This window comes from Pollicipes pollicipes, unplaced genomic scaffold (genome assembly GCF_011947565.3).
Source record: "Pollicipes pollicipes isolate AB1234 unplaced genomic scaffold, Ppol_2.1 Scaffold_4740;HRSCAF=5597_pilon_pilon_pilon, whole genome shotgun sequence".
NCBI classification, from domain to species: Eukaryota; Metazoa; Arthropoda; class Thecostraca; order Pollicipedomorpha; family Pollicipedidae; genus Pollicipes; species Pollicipes pollicipes.
This window is the reverse complement of record NW_023596545.1, coordinates 32884259-32900306: the sequence shown is the minus strand read 5'-3', so window position 1 is coordinate 32900306 and position 16048 is coordinate 32884259. Positions and strand designations below refer to the sequence as shown.

Below are 16048 nucleotides of genomic sequence, written 5' to 3'. Positions count from 1 at the left end.
TGTGGACCCTACCTGAGCCGGTGCGGTATGTTACTGACCGGCGTGTGGTCTGCGCAGACCCGTTGGACACAGGTCTGGCATGGACCCTGCCTGAGCCGGTCGTCCAGGGGTCAAGCGAACTGCCGCCGGCCCGTCTCACTCAACTCCATCGTCCAGTCAGCCGCGGCGGAGGTCAGGACACACCCCTGACCATCGGCGCACTCGTTCACCACGCCAGCCGACTCAGCGTCCCGTCACCGTGCTCTTCCTCATCAACACATCCCGTCCGCGTTTTGCTGGCCGGTGCTTTTGCTGCATTTCACCCACCGACCCAACCGTTCACGGCCTGTCACTCAGCAATGCACACATTTGTTATTGCACTCACCAGCAAAAGATGATAAACGCGGTGGTCTTCTGTGCGACACCCGTTTGCTGTTCGCTGTTATGCGCATTTTAACCATATTGTACCATATTGTGCTTGTACACTGAGTGTACAATCACACTCAGTGGTGTAATCGTTAACTCTAGCGCACTCACCAGTACGCTTGGCCTCCCTACTGCACCTGCCAGCGTGTCGCGCACTGGCTCACCGGCCAGGAGCGGGACTGACATTCTGAAGCCAATTGAGCGCGCCTCACAGCCAGCCCTCGGCTCGGCACAGAGCCCGCCGACCCGGCGCTCCTGCTCGGTGCTTAGTCCCGCCACACCTGGCACTGGCGCACCCTCGCGCCGCGGCCGGGCTCACCACCGCGCTGAAGGCGCGCCCCGCCCACCCGGCAGACTCTTCTACTGACCGGTAACGCGCCCAGCTTCCTGGTGGAGACGGCCGACGAGGGCTGGGAGGCAGCTGACGCGGCCGACGGCACCTTCAGCCCACTCACCGTCGGCAGCCGCTTGCGCTTCAGCCAGTTTCGTGCAGTTCCAGCCGGCCGATACTGGCTTCGGCTTGCGCCAGCTGAACCTCAGCCAGGACGTCGGTGGGTGCCTGGACGACGTCGAGAGGCGTAGTTTGGGGGCTGCAGAACCACCTGCTGTCTTGGTGTGGAGAACCACTTCCCTTGGAACAGGTCTCGAACTGTCCTTGCCGTTGGTGAATTCACTGAGGTGCAGGGATTTTGATCCACTGTTCCGCTTATTGGACGCAAAATGACCTTGCCAGCCAAAACGCCGTACTCCGCATGCTTAGGTCCATTACCTGGTTACTATTCCGTCTAACTTGCTTGGCCAGGAGAGACTCTTCGCACTGATCCTGCTTCAGTTAAGAGCATGCTGTTGATGATGTCCTTTTGCGTGCCTTCCGAATTTCACCAGCCATAACTGTCTGTCCCCAGAAAATTTAATGACTGTGGTGCACAGTGAGGTGGCCCCTCCCACCGCTCACCCCGCTGTGTACTGCTCCCCACAGACGAGGAGACGCGCTTGCGTGCCCATTGACATAGTCCCCCTATCGCTCACCCCCGCTGTGCACCACCGACCGCAGACAAGGAGACGAGCCTGCAGTACACGGTGCTGCAGTACGTGCTGCCCCGGGCCGGGCTGGTCAGCATCAACACCTCGGAGTTGACCCTCGCCGAGGACGAGCCGGGCACGCTGCTCATCTCAGAGCTCGTCTCCGTGGGCCGCGCCGCCTCGGCCGCCGACCTCGGTCAGTCCTGCTCGGCCGGCCGCAGACCCCGTCCCGGCACATTGATGTCTGCAGTGTTGTCTTACACAGTGTATTACGCGTCATGGCGACGCCTGTCGGAGCGCGGCGCGTGCCATGCTATCGGTGCTACCTGCATGGTGCATTATTACACGTGGTAATAGATAGCTAGTAGCATCATCATCCAACATGCATGCTTGACTTCCAGAATGTATGCACAGTACGCTTGACATCGCCCAACATGGCATGGCTGTCGCAGTATCGCCTCCGCGCTGCGAAATGTGACGCGCACCCTGGCACAGATGTGCCACCCGACGTGTGCCGTGCCACCCAGCGCCAGGCCCGGCTGCCCCCTTGCCCTGTGCCGCCCGGTGTCGTGCCGTCGTCCGGCGCCGGTCCGATGCGGCTTGAGACGCGTGATGCGATGCTTGTCTGCGCATTATGCCACGACTCTCACTTCCTTCCTTCACGTGTGCGATCTCATTTCCCGAGTCCGCCTTTACCCATAAGGCTATGACCACAGCCCGCTCGCTACCCAGTCTTTGCCAGTTGTACCAACCCGTCTCCCGCCCGTTTAATTTTTTCCGGCGTTAGGGACGCTGCTAGAGCCTTAGCAAGGGGGGGGGGGGGCACCGGGGTGGCGCAGAGCACCTGCTGATGAAAGAGCATGGACAGCCAAATTATCTGTAAGTTTCCCAGAATCTGTACCCAACCCGCTACCCATTTAGTACGGCCACTCACTCCACTGGTACGCCTGGAAGAGCGAAGAGTACGCCTCTCTTCTGCTGACCGGGTCAGGCGCCCAGTGACCGCTGACCCTCCCACGCAGAGGAGCTGAGCTGGCAGCTGCAGTCGCCGGCGCTGGACCGCGCCGCGCTCGGGGTACCAGCAGCTGCGCTCGCTGTACCAGCCGACGGTACCGGTACGGGTGCGGTACGCCGGAGAGATTCAGCGCCGCTCTGAGGTGCCAGGCCAGACGCTCTTCTCGTACACCGGCGACGAGGACAGGTGAGTGCGCCGCTCGGAAGCGGGAGGAGCGCACGCTGTGTTTGGTCTTCTGGGTTGGTGTCTAAGTCACTGTTGCCTCTGGCATGGCGAGGAAGTACTGTTTTCACCGCCATACAAGCTGGTTGCGTAGAGTTGTTGTTAATGTTTAAGGGCGTGTCAACTGCTATTAACCGTTATTAACAACTGTCAATTGTATAAAGGTTATTGTTGCCCTACAGGCGTTACGGGTCTTACGTATGTTCATGTTTTGACTGTAATAAACTATGATTTTCTTGATACGACGGTTGCGTTCCTCCTGTATTTTTCAGCTGGGAAGAACACTCCTTGGAGCTTACTCCACTGGAGCTACAATTGCCACTTGACCCCGAGTCACCTGAACAACCTCAGGTCATGTTCATACCCAAACCCAACTTCCAAGGTCTGGTGCGATTCATATTTGAGGTTAACCTGGCGGGGAGCAAAACGGAGGCGGAGGTTCTTCTGATGGTAAGTGCGCGCCCGTGTTGGTTGAGTCGAGGTAGCTCACGGAAGAGTACGCCTCTCTTCTGGGAAATAGGACACGTTTGCCCACATCAAGTTATCACATACAAAATATTTGTTTTGCTTGCGCATCTTACACCATCTTGTGTGATCTGACTGACAGACCTATGGTGCGAAAGGTGCATTCAGTAATTTTAGGTGCATTCAGATTTGGGCATTTGTTGCAATTGCTTCATACCAAATAACGAAGGAATCCAACCTGATGAAACGCTCTCGCGTCTGTACATGAGATAATCTGCTCATACCGCCGGGTACTCTAGCGGTGACGCACCGCGTCCCCCGCGCCCACCCGGCGCGGCGCTGACGCCGGCTGGCGGGCGGCTGTGTCACCAGGTGCGCGAGGCGAACGACGCCCCACTGCTGCGGGCCGGCACGCCGCCGCCGGCGCCGCTGCTGCTGCCGCTCGGCGCCAGCTCGCTGACGGTAACGGCGGCGCAGCTGGTGGGCGGCGCGTTCGCCGACCCAGACGGCCGGGCGACGGGCGCGGCCGTGCTGCGCGCCGTCGGCCCGCCGCTCGGCCGCTGGGAGTGGGCACCGGCCGGCGCCGACCAGTGGAGCGCGCTGGAGATGACGGCCGCGCTCGAGCGGCCGCCGCCGGACTGCGGCCGAATGCCGGCCGATGCCGCCATGGCCGAGCTGGCGCGCCGGCTCGCCGGGGGCGCGGGCTGTGCGGCGAACGGCACGGGAGTCGAGCCGGGGCAGGGCGTGTCCGTGACGCCGCTCTACCTGGCGCCCGGCGACCGGCTCCGGTTCACCGCAGAGAACGCTAGCCAAGCGTGGTCCGAGCGGGAGGCGGAGGAGGGCGCCGGCCTGGTGCTGGCCGCCTGGGACCAGACAGCTTCCCCGGAGCTGCTCACCGTACCTGGCTGTCAACCGGTGAGCTTCCCAGCCTGAGGCGTGTGAACGTGACGGTGGGTGTTACCATCAGGCCTACTATGGCTCCCAGCCTGACGTGTGTTATTGAAGGTGGATGGTACCATCAGACCTGCTATGGCTCCCAGCTCGAGGTGTGTGTACGTGACGGTGTGCGTTACCATCAGACCTGCTATGGCTCCCAGCCTGACGTGTGTTATTGACGGTGGATGTTACCATCAGACCTGCTATGGCTCCCAGCCTGACGTGTGTTATTGACGGTGGATGTTACCATCAGACCTGCTATGACTCCCAGCTCGAGGTGTGTGTACGTGACGGTGTGTGTTACCATCAGACCTGCTATGGCTCCCAGCCTGACGTGTGTTATTGACGGTGGATGTTACCATCAGACATACTATGACTCCCAGCTCGAGGTGTGTGTACGTGACGGTGTGTGTTACCATCAGACCTGCTATGGCTCCCAGCCTGACGTGTGTTATTGACGGTGGATGTCACCATCAGACATACTATGACTCCCAGCTCGAGGTGTGTGTACTTGACGGTGTGTGTTACCATCAGACCTGCTATGGCTCCCAGCCTGACGTGTGTTATTGACGGTGGATGTTACCATCAGACCTGCTATGGCTCCCAGCCTGACGTGTGTTATTGACGGTGGATGTTACCATCAGACCTGCTATGACTCCCAGCTCGAGGTGTGTGTACGTGACGGTGTGTGTTACCATCAGACCTGCTATGGCTCCCAGCCTGACGTGTGTTATTGACGGTGGATGTTACCATCAGACATACTATGACTCCCAGCTCGAGGTGTGTGTACGTGACGGTGTGTGTTACCATCAGACCTGCTATGGCTCCCAGCCTGACGTGTGTTATTGACGGTGGATGTCACCATCAGACATACTATGACTCCCAGCTCGAGGTGTGTGTACTTGACGGTGTGTGTTACCATCAGACCTGCTATGGCTCCCAGCCTGACGTGTGTTATTGACGGTGGATGTTACCATCAGACCTGCTATGGCTCCCAGCCTGACGTGTGTTATTGACGGTGGATGTTACCATCAGACATACTATGACTCCCAGCTCGAGGTGTGTGTACTTGACGGTGTGTGTTACCATCAGACCTGCTATGGCTCCCAGCCTGACGTGTGTTATTGACGGTGGATGTTACCATCAGACCTGCTATGGCTCCCAGCCTGACGTGTGTTATTGACGGTGGATGTTACCATCAGACCTGCTATGGCTCCCAGCCTAACGTGTGTTATTGACGGTGGATGGTACCATCAGACCTACTGTGGCTCCCAGCCTGAGGTGTGTGTTCTTGACGGTGGATGCTACCATCAGACCTGCTATGGCTCCCAGCCTGGGGTGTGTCATTGACGATGGATGCTACCGGCAGATGTGCGGCGGCTCCTCCAGCCTGAGCGAGGCCCAGCTGCGCGTGCTGGTGCTCCGCTCCGACTGCACCGACCTGCCCGTGCTGAGCGCCGAGTACGCCGCTTCCTGGGACCTTTGCGGCCGCTGCGGCGGCACCGGCGAGTCCTGCATCGACTGTAACCAGGACGTCAACGGCAGTGAGTGGGCCGGCGGCGGCGCCACGCCGAAGCAGGACCGCCTCAAAAGCGGCGGATTGTTAATTGTTAGCGAGCTGCAGTTGGTGGGTAATTCAGGGACAGCTTGCGAGGCAGATGGTGTGCGATTGGATGGTATGCAGCTGGCCTGCGAGGCCGACCAATGTCGCGATGAATTGTACAGGACGATGGAAAAATGCACCGGAAGGGACTTCATGTGTGGAGAGTACACCTCGATGCTCTTGGACAAGGGCGCACGCACAAATTCGCAATAGGTGGGAGATACAACTGAGGGCATTTACTGAAAACTCGGGGCAGCACGTCACAGGCGCGCAAAATTCCTTGCATGACTAAGATAAAGTGACACGCTCTCAGTTTGTTTGGTTTTACCGGTCTACCTCTAATTTTTTATGGCTAACGTGTATTCATGCACCTACTGACACACGCAGTACATGTGTCGAGGGGAGGAACTGGAGGCCCCAGTGCGTGCACGCATCTACTCTTTGGATTCAAACTGCGCCGTAAGCACACCTTAAATGGACAGCTTGGGCCGTGTGTGCCATCAGTAGGCTGCTTGGTGCCCCCAGAAGGCGCGGTCAGTAACGGCTGTAACCACCATCGCGTCACAATTCAGACGTCCCACGCCACTCGCGGCTCCCCACTGCCGCGTCCGGGCCGCTGTTGGCAGCCGTCAGTGACCGCGAGACTGCCTTTGGTGTCGGGCCGTCGCGTGTCCGTCGCCATTAACTCCTTACACCCGGGCAGCATCGATCCTTCGCCGCATGCCGCCGTGTGCGCCGAGACGCCGAAGGCGTCGGTCGATGGACGTGTTTATGGCTGTCTGACGTGAATGTGGCGCTCGCGTCCTTTCTCGTCGAGTTGTGTGGCGTACCGACGCTCGCCGACTAGATTGTAGTGATGTTGCCATGCACCCATGCATTTTATTTTCCCGGATTAGTTTGAAATGTCGCTGCCGTTCGAATTACGATTCAGTGCGAAATCTCATACGGCATGCCTGCGGACATACACAATTCATCGAGTTGGTCTGCAGGTGGTCATTTAGCTAATCTTTGCCTCGATATTCAATAACCCCATCTAAGCTCATGGACAGTGGAAGGTTTAGGCTGCGAAAGCCCTCAGGCACACGATGGCAGCGCGAGGTTGTCCACTAGTCAAGCTCCCAGTCACTAAATTCTATATATCCACTATCTCAGTTCGGGGTATGCCACACCAACTCAAACTGGGACCATTACAAATGGCGCGCTTTGCGTTCCCATCCTAGCTGCAGTCGGCCACTACCTCAGTCGCCGACTGACGTCTGCTCTCCCCCGCCCCGCCAGCTGCGTTCACAGACTGCGAGCGGTGCGTAGGCGGCGCCACTGGTTTGGAGCCGGAGCGGGACTGCGCCCACCAGTGCATGGAAAGCGAACTTGTGCGCATCCAGGACGCAGAGGTGTGCGCCCTGAAGGAGCCGGCCGCTGTGGCGCCTTGCGACAGCGTCAGCGGCTCCGGCGCCTACTACAACCCGTGAGCGAGGGGTGGGGCGCGCCGCGACGCCCAGCGGCACTGCTGGGCGCAGCTACGCAACCGTACATGCGTGATGTGTGTGTGTGTGTGTGTGTGTGTGTGTGTGTGTGTGTGTGTGTGTGTGTGTGTGTGTGTGTGTGTGTGTGTGTGTGTGTGTGTGTGTGTGTGTGTGTGTGTGTGTGTGTGTGTGTGTGTGTGTGTGTGTGTGTGTGTGTGCGCGCGTGTGTATGTGTGTGTGTGTGTGTGTGTGTGTGTGTGTGTGTGTGTGTGTGTGTGTGTGTGTGCGTGCGTGTGTGTGCGTGATCGTGGTGGCGTAACGTGCAGGGTTATTGCGGACTGTTTGCCCATTCCGGGGTATCGGTGGATCGCTTTGTTGTTTTTTTTTTGCTGTTTTTTGCTGAGCTTCAGCCAGATCTGCTAGAAGATGTGCTCAGCGTGTAGCATCGGCCTTAAGTATCGCATCATGAGGTGTCAAAACGACTTTCCCGGCCACTCACACTTCACATTCGCTCAGCATTGCTAGGGTCAGCCCTTCAGCGTGCGGTCACTCCATACCAGCATAATTCCGTACCGTGCTGTCCCGTGTTGTCTCCGATGCTGCCTTCCTGTTCCATCTCTGACACTGCCATGGCGTCCCGCTGTCTCTATCCCTGACGCCGCCATGGCGTTCTTCTGTTCTCGTTTCTGGCGCCACCATGGCTCCCCTCTGTTCCCTGTTTCTGGCTTTGCAATGCCGTCACTCTGTTCCCGTCTCTGACGCCACCATGCCGTCCCTATGTTCCCGTCTCTGACGCCGCCGTGGTGTCCCTCTGTCCCAGTCTCTGACACTGTCATCGTGTCCTTCTGTTCCCGTCTCTGACGCCGCCGTGGTGTCCCTCTGTCCCAGTCTCTGACACTGTCATCGCGTCCTTCTGTTCCCGTCTCTGACGCCGCCATCGCTTCCTTCCGCTCCTCGCCTCCGACACTGTCATACCGTCCCTCTGCTCCCGCGTCCGCCACCGCCACGGCGTACGTCTCCCGCGTGCTCTGACGCCGCCGCGTCGGCGCTCAGGTGCGGCCACTGCGTGCTGGGCACCACGGGCCTGACGGCCACGCACGGCCGCGACTCGTGCGGCCGCTGCTCGGCGACCAGCGGCGAGGCGCAGCCGCTGGTTGCCTGCCCGGAGGAGGCGTGCGACGGCGAGCTGTCCAGCCCGCGCCGGCTCGACCGCTGCGGCCAGTGTCGCCACCCAGCCGCCGCCAACTGGGGTGGTGAGTGGGGCCGACCGCGCGCGGCGCGCGGAGCCGGGCGGGCGCCGGAGCGTCGGCGCGTGGCCCGTGCATGGGCGTCTGGGCAGGGGCCAGGGAGCGGGAGGTTATGTCGCGCCATCTGGCGTTTTCGTTGTGTTCAGCTCAGCGCGTGCAGCACTCAGATTGGCTCGAATATTATGGATTTTTTCACTTCGGTGGCATGCTTTAACTCTGGTGAATGCATATTTGTACACTCAGGCGGCTTGGTCTCCACACCTAAACTAACTCCTTGTAGGTGATACAATCGGATGATAACTTAATGGCATTGTTAAGTGATCACCTATGGGGCTCTGCCAGCTGTATGACCCTAGATCATTCGCCAGATAACATTAAACTCGGCCATTTCTCCATCAGCAAGCCCGGAGAGGTCTTCTCGACTATGTGATCCCTCTGGCCCATCCCTGCGTGACGCATCCTAGCACTTCACACCGCCCCGACTGCCGCAGCCTGCAAGCGGTTCGGTCGGCCGCCTGCGGTGGTGGACGTGGCACGACTGGGAACCAACGAGCCCGCCACCGTCGCCCTGCCGCTGCGCAACCAGACGAAACCCTGGGACCCCACGCTGGTCAGCTGTTTCGTGCAGAACGCCGGCGGCGAGAAGACGGACGTGAGTGGGGACTGTGCGCCGCGGCTTGCTGCGTCGGTCAAGGGTCTGTGACCCATGCCAGTGACCGTGTGCACACTCAGACATGGCGTTTACCGTCAGCGAGACACGAAACCAAACTGATCGGCTGCGTCTAATGGAATGGGTTCAACGTGCTCAGCCACCCGCCTGGATTCTACGGAATGAGAGCAGCATATGAAAGTCTCATGCGTAATGGATCAGCTGTCCCGGAGGCTTCGTATAATTTCACATTTTACATCTCACACAGTCATTCCACATTTCATGTGGCAGGGCGCTTAAGGTACAATTGTTCAGTGGGACGGAGAGAGACTGCTATTTATGAGCGGTTTGTCAGCGCGGGGCAGCGTGGTTGATGCTGATATCAGCAGAGACTCTCTCCGTGCTCGTTCACACTCCCGCATCAGCCCGCTGTTACTGTGCTCAACTCTTCTCCATGCCGCCCGATGAGGACATCGCACGCCCCACCTGCAGGTCTCCACCTTCCCGCACGAGACGCTGATCATCACGGCGGCCGGCACGAGGCGCAGGAAGTGGGCCGTCGGCGCGAACTTGCCGGCCGACCTGCCGCTCGGCTCGTACGACTTCGGCTGCGGCGACATGACTTCGGCCGACAGTTTCATGCTGGTGAACAGCAGCAGTCTGGGCATCGCCTCCTTGGAGCCGCCCGAGGGCACGCTGGGGGAGGAGAACATGGTATGTCACTCCGGCTGGGCGCTGGGCCCGTGCCGACGGACGCGCCGCGTGTGGGGTCGTCTGACTGACTTCGCCTGTCTGACTGTCGCTTGTTAGTTGGCTGTTTTCCTGGTGTAAATCCGGCCCGCAACGGCGCTTACTTCCAACGCTGCCGCACCGGTCGGCCCTTCTTCGGAGTTGTGCCTGCTCCCGTCTCGTCTGCGCCGCGTTCCCGCCCCTCTTGCCCTCCTTGGATGGGGTGCGCGCCGTGTGCAGCTCTGCCCTAAATGACTAGCGCAGTCGAAGCGCCCTCAAAGATTTACACATCAGTCGGCTACAGCTGGACCCCTCCACAGGTGAGCGTGACGCTGTCGACGACGCCGACGGCCGGGGCGCCGGTGCTGCTGGGCCTGCTGTCGCCGGCCGGCGTGCGGCCGTCGTACACTGCCGTGCTGCTGCGGAAGCCGGCCGCCGGCACCAGCCGCAAGGGCGGCGCCGGTTCACTGCAGGCCTGGCTGCCGCGACTGCCGGTTGCCGGCCGCTACCGCGCCGTCGTCGCCTACGACGAGGCCGGCGTGCAGGCGCTGCTCAAGCAGGGGTCAGTGTCGTGTCCAGTCAGGGGTCAGCCCAGGACTCAGGCGATGAGGCATGACGGCTGCTGGGCTGAAGCAACGAGCTATGTACATGGTGATGTCTTTGAATTGCAGCGTGAGGTATACCCGTGCCTTTGTATTAGGTCTGTCGTTAAGACCCACTGAAATTGGATGGCGTGTCTGAACCATTCGGTTCAGCCAGCCTAAATAAGGTATTAACCCGACTGTGGCCACGATCCCTGTTAAGCAGGCTGGTGCATTCCTCACCAGTGGACCTGTCATGCTGCTGGCTACTTATGCCAATCCCCAGGTAATCCGAGCGTCAGCTGACCCGGGCCGCTCGGCAGGTGCGGGGAGACGTGCGCGCCGATCCACCTGGACATGGTGTCGACCGCGCCGCGCATAGTGAGCGCCGGCTTCACGGCTCCGTACCGCCACATCAGCGTTGAGTTTGACCGGCCCGTGACCTCTGAGCAGAGCTGCGAGCAGCTGCTGGACGCGGACAGCCTGCAGCAGCTCGGCGACGCCGGTGAGTGGCGGCTGGGCGCCCGCGACGTCTCCCGCGGCCCTGCAGCAGGAGACGTCTCGTTCGCGCTCAGTCAACGCTGACGCTGAGCTCGTCGGCCAGTGATATCGCCTCTATGGGTTCCCTTTGGCGTAAAGAAGATATTCTAAGAAGGCAACAGGTGGATATGCTAGGTATATCCGAGTTCGGATCAAGTTTGTCTTTCGATCACCCAACTTGCGAAACGACCCAGCTGCCATTGAACGCATCTGTACCCAGGCCCTGCCATACCGCTCATGGGGGTTCCACCGCCATTCATGCCCGCCGTGAGCTGTGTGCGCCCTGGCCCACAGCCTGCCAGGTGCGCGGCAGTCAGCTGCTGATCCGGCCCGGCGACAAGATGGCGCCGCCCAGCGGGCCGCTGACCCTGACGCTGGCCGGGGGCAGCGCCATTGTCAGCCGCGGCGTTGGCAGCGGGCCGCTGGCGGGCCGCGCCACCGGCTCTGTCAGCGTCAGCTTCGCCGAGGCCATGGCGGTACGAATGCGGCGTAGGCTCGGTCGCGGACGGGCATCGAAGCGGCCGGACAACGAAGCAGCAACAAATGAATTTCAACCCCGTTATTGGGAGCAGTGATCTCAGTCAGGGCGAAGCGCGCGGTAGTCGGCGTCATGTCGTGCGAGGTAGATGTTTGGTCTCCACCGCAGGATTAAAGATCTGCACCGTAAGGGAATGACATTGCCTGTTGTTACGCTGTTATAGGGCATCGGGGTGCTTACCGGGACAGCATGTTCTGCACGTTCTCACCACAGTGGCGGCGATGTAGGGAGAGGGGTGTAGCGAGCATGGCTGTGCCATTTAAGTAATGCTGCGACAGACGTTGCCGGAGGGCTGTCGGTGGTGCGCCCTGAGGTGGGGTAGGTCAGGCCAGGTCACTCCCTGCCGCGGGTACGACCGCTGTCGTGACCCACCAGGCAGCCGGTGGCGTACCCTGCGCCTGAGCCCGGGGCCGGTCAGCTCAGGCCGCCTCCCCTCCGCAGGTACCCCCAGAGTTCTCGCTGGTCGGACCGTCGGTGGTGTGCTCGGCGGCCGACTCACGCGCCACCTACCGGGCGCTGACGCTGGAGGGCCTCGGCCGGGCGCTCACCTACACGTGGAACGTGACGCTGGAGGCGGACACCACGCTGACGCAGCGCACCACGCTGGAAGTCTGGCAGGGCATCAACGAGGTCATGGAACGCGATGCGACGTACGGGACGGGAGCCGTGTCCGTCTACACCATCAACACGTCACCGGTCAGAGGCGCGCGTGCGTGTAGCCGTACAGCCGGATGCCCGCTGCAGCCAGCTGCTTCCCTGTCTTCGAGTGTGTGGTGGCAGCTGGTGGCAGCGTATATATATATATATATATATATATATATATATATATATATATATATATAAACTTGTTGCTCCTATAGAAGCGATAGAAATAGCATAATGTTGATAGAAAAATGAAAGTATGTTTGGTACATTTGGTAAGATAACAGCCCATGTAGATAATAAGCTCTACCGAAGTCCATACTATATGACATCTGCTCACATTTAACCCTTTGACCCTGTGCATGCCATCATTGGCCATGCTGAACACCAGTGTTGTTCGTGGTAACAACGCGATCACGAACGCCACGGCCCAGCAAACAACGCACTCACAGCCTGCGCTGCCCCGTCGCCACAGCTCATCGCCGACGACTTCAACTACCAGGTGTTTGCGAAGGCGCAGACGTGGGCAGGCGGCTCGCGCAGCCTGTTCCGCGCGTTCCGCGTGGTCAGCTCGGGCCTCTCGGTGGCCGTGGTCGGCCCTGACCGCATCGCCGCCGGCGGCCTCTACACCTACCGAGCGACGGCCGTCCTCTGCGGCGGCGAGCAGCGCGGCTTCAAGGTGGGCGACGGCGAGCGCCGGCCGCTCGGGCCGCTGGTGGGGTCTCTGGACGGCTGGCTGACGCGGGGACGCTGATAATGTGATGAAGCTAAGCCGATGGCGAGCGCCGGCCGCCCGCACCGCTGGTGGGGTCTCTGGACGGCTGGCTGACACGGGGAAGCTGATAATGTGATGAAGCTAAGCCGATGGCGGGCGCCGACCGCTCGCACCGATGGTGGGGTCTCTGGCCGGCGGGCTGACACGGGGACGCTGATAATGTGATGAAGCTAAGCTGACGCTCCCGTGGGGTGTGCAAAACTAAGGCGCTTATGGTGCGCGGAATTTGTTGTGTCATGATACTGCTGGTCGATAAGTATAAGAGATAAAAAACCGCTATAATGCGTCATCCAGCCGTTATGGGTTTTGTCAAATTTGTTTGCTTATATAATCGTATACCTAGACATTTGCTCTCTAAGCCTAGCAGCACAGCATTTGTTTTTTTATCAGCAAGTGACCTGATATGACATGCGGTCATTTCCACTCGACTTCACCGCACAACCAGCCATTTCCGTCTGCGCGTCGACAGGCTGTGCCCGGTCCGGCGGCCGCCTGTCCCAGAATACGTGACGCCGGCCGGGAATGGCAACACCCATGTTCCTCCTAATACCCGATGTGTGTGTGTGTGTGTGTGTGTGTGTGGTGTGTGTGTGGTGTGTGTGTGTGTGTGTGTGTGTGTGTGTGTGTGTGTATGTGTGTGTGTATGTGTGTGTGTGTGTGTGTGTGTGTGTGTGTGTATGTGTGTGTGTGTATGTGTGTGTGTGTGTGTGTGTGTGTGTGTGTGTGTGTGTGTGTGTGTGTGTGTGTGTGTGTGTGTGTGTGTGTGTGTGTGTGTGTGTGTGTGTGGTGTGTGTGTGTGTGTGTGTGTGGTGTGTGTGTGTGTGTGTGTGTGTGTGTGTGTGTGTGTGCGTGTGTGTGCGTCTGCCCCGCCACGCTAGGATGCCCGTGTCGTGCTTATTATTTATCGTGTGGGCTTTTGCCGCGGTACGCCGCCTGAGCCTAGCTGGATCGTCTGCAACGTTTCTCACTCAGCGTGTGCCATTCTACCCCAGCACGCCCAGGTTCCACCGTTTCCGACTCTCAGTGTGTGTCTGCTGCCCCAGAACGCCTGGATCCAGTCGTTTTTGACGCTGAGCGTGTGCCTGCTGCCCCAGTACGCTCGACCCCGTCGTTTCTTACTCTCGGCGTGTGCCTGCTGCCCTAGTGCGTCCGGATCCCCTCGTTTCCCTCTCTGAGCGTGTGCTTGCTGCCCCAGTACGCTCTACCCCGTCGTGTTTTACCCTCGGCGTGTGCCTGCAGCCCTAGTACGTTCGGATCCCTTCGTTTCTCGCTCTGAGCGTGTGCCTGCTGCCCCAGTACGCCTGGCGCCTGCCTGGGATGCCGGCCTCGGCTCTGGAGGGCCTGGACAGCGCCACCCTGCGGCTGGACACGGCTCAGCTGGTCTGGCAGTCCGAGTTCGTCCTCACCTGCGTGGTTACCTCGATGGATACCGGAGATGTGGGCACGGTCAGTCGGAAGCCCGCCAGCTGATCGGTGGCCGTCTCTCAGAGCCTGAGGATCTCCTCTTAGCCGTTAAATAATGTTCACTTTGGTAGCCGCGGCGATGTTCCCTTCTGTTATTGCACGGATCACTTACACCGTGGCTGTACATGAATTACGTTGGATTGCCGGTGTTATAATTACACCTGCTGGGATCACTGATTGACAATCCATAAACCTCCAAAAATTTTCGCAGTCGTTATGGCTGTGCTGTATGCTCCATGAAGAAAGTTCAGCGGTCCACCGAGGAGCGGCAGCAGCCTGCTGACTGTCCTGACGCCTCGACCCTCTCTCCTTGCAGGGCTCGCTGCGTCTGCGGCCGGTAGGTGGCGGCGTGCGCGCCCGGCTGCCGGCCGAACGACGCTCAGTGTCCGCCGGCCAGCCGGTCTTCCTGGACGGCTCGCGTTCGGCTGACCTGGACAGGCGCCCCGGCTCGCTCGCCTTTACATGGAGCTGCCAGCTGGCCGACGGCGGCGGCGGCTGCTTCGTCGGCAAACCCGGGGCGCTGCGCCGCCTGGAGCAGCACCTGGGCCAGGAGGCCGTCAGCCAGCCGACTCTGCGTGTGCCGGCAGACCTGCTCGGCGCCGACACGTGAGGGACACGCGATACGTAGCCCGAGACGCCGGCGGATGGCAGCGGCAGGCAGGATGCGCCCTCTTCTGGCGACTCGTTCAGCTTCTGTACTCTCTGTGGCTGCCGCACGAGCACAAACCAAACATTGCGTGATGGCTCGAATGTTTTAAACGCCGCCCGGTGTTTGAAACAAAAGCATGCAGAAAGTGTGTTTCCGTTCATTATTGTAACGCTATAAAGTTTTTTTGTATATAATGTGATATTCCGATGCCTTTGCAGGTGGTACCGCTTCACCCTGCGCGTGGAAAAGAACAGTGATGTGGACGAGGCCTCGACAGAGGTGTTCGTCGGGCGGCAGCGGCGGCCCAGGCTGTGGATCAACCGAAACCAAGACTTCTTTAGCCCATATGAGCCCATCTACATTCCGGCTCAGGTGCATACTGCGTTTTCAGTTGAACAACTTGGGTGTGCATCTTAGTGGGGGGTGGTAGCTTCAAGGCACACAGACAACTATCAGGACTGAATGATTTCGTCGGAACATATGTAGGATGACAACACACTGAGTGAATCGCACGGGCCATCTTCGTCGCACGGGCACCGCCACTCTACAAGTGTCTGGGCGTACCCTCCAGACCTGGCCGATGTCTGAGTTATGCTCTCTTCTCCCGGCCGGTGTCTGAGCTATGCTTTCCTCCCCCGGTCGATGTCTGAGCTATGCTCTCTTCCCCGGCCGATGTCTGAGCCATGCTCTCCTCCTCCGATCGATGTCTGAGGTATGCTCTCATCCCTGGCCGGTGTCTGAGCCATGTCCTCGTCCGACCAGGTGTCGACTGACTGGCGGGTGACGGTGCGCTGGGAGACAGAGTACGAGCTGCCGGCGGCCGCCCTCGACTCCGCCTCGTTCCAGCCCACCGACGTGGCCGGTGGTACCAGGCGCCGGCCGTTCGACCTGGTGCTGCCGCCGCTGGAGCAGCCCGGAGACCGCTGTATGTCTCTGTCTCTCTGTGTCTCTGTCTCTCTGTATCTCTGTCTCTAGGTCTCTGTGTCCGGGTCTCTGTGTCTGGGTCTCTGGGTCCGGGTCTCTCTCTCTCTCTCTCCTCTCTCTCTCTCTCCGTCTCTCCCTCTCTCTCTCTCTCCTCTCCCTCTCTCCTCTCTCTCTCCCC

General features: G+C 59.8%; 3 protein-coding genes across 3 annotated transcripts in view; 2 read left to right on the top strand and 1 right to left on the bottom strand.

Moving 5' to 3' along the window:
* Positions 1–373: 373 nt before the first annotated feature.
* On the top strand, positions 374–9838 carry LOC119098240 (uncharacterized). Its single transcript, XM_037221166.1, has 13 exons — positions 374–395; positions 885–956; positions 1460–1624; positions 2451–2491; positions 2532–2629; positions 2938–3115; positions 3503–3539; positions 3930–4045; positions 5436–5610; positions 6948–7092; positions 8186–8385; positions 8871–9031; positions 9521–9838. The coding sequence occupies exons 1-13, from the start codon at positions 374–376 to the stop codon at positions 9836–9838; spliced, it is 1728 nt and encodes a 575-aa protein (XP_037077061.1).
* Positions 9839–11219: 1381 nt separating this feature from the next.
* Positions 11220–15921, top strand: LOC119098239 (uncharacterized). Its single transcript, XM_037221164.1, has 7 exons — positions 11220–11354; positions 11858–12112; positions 12534–12737; positions 14130–14279; positions 14614–14903; positions 15165–15318; positions 15709–15921. The coding sequence occupies exons 1-7, from the start codon at positions 11220–11222 to the stop codon at positions 15919–15921; spliced, it is 1401 nt and encodes a 466-aa protein (XP_037077059.1).
* LOC119098238 (uncharacterized) overlaps positions 15918–16048 on the bottom strand; it is an 8489-nt gene continuing 8358 nt past the window's right edge. Inside the window, exon 10 of the mRNA XM_037221163.1 lies at positions 15918–15925. Within this exon, the coding sequence (XP_037077058.1) occupies positions 15918–15925 (8 nt within the window). The remainder of the gene's footprint in view (positions 15926–16048) is intronic.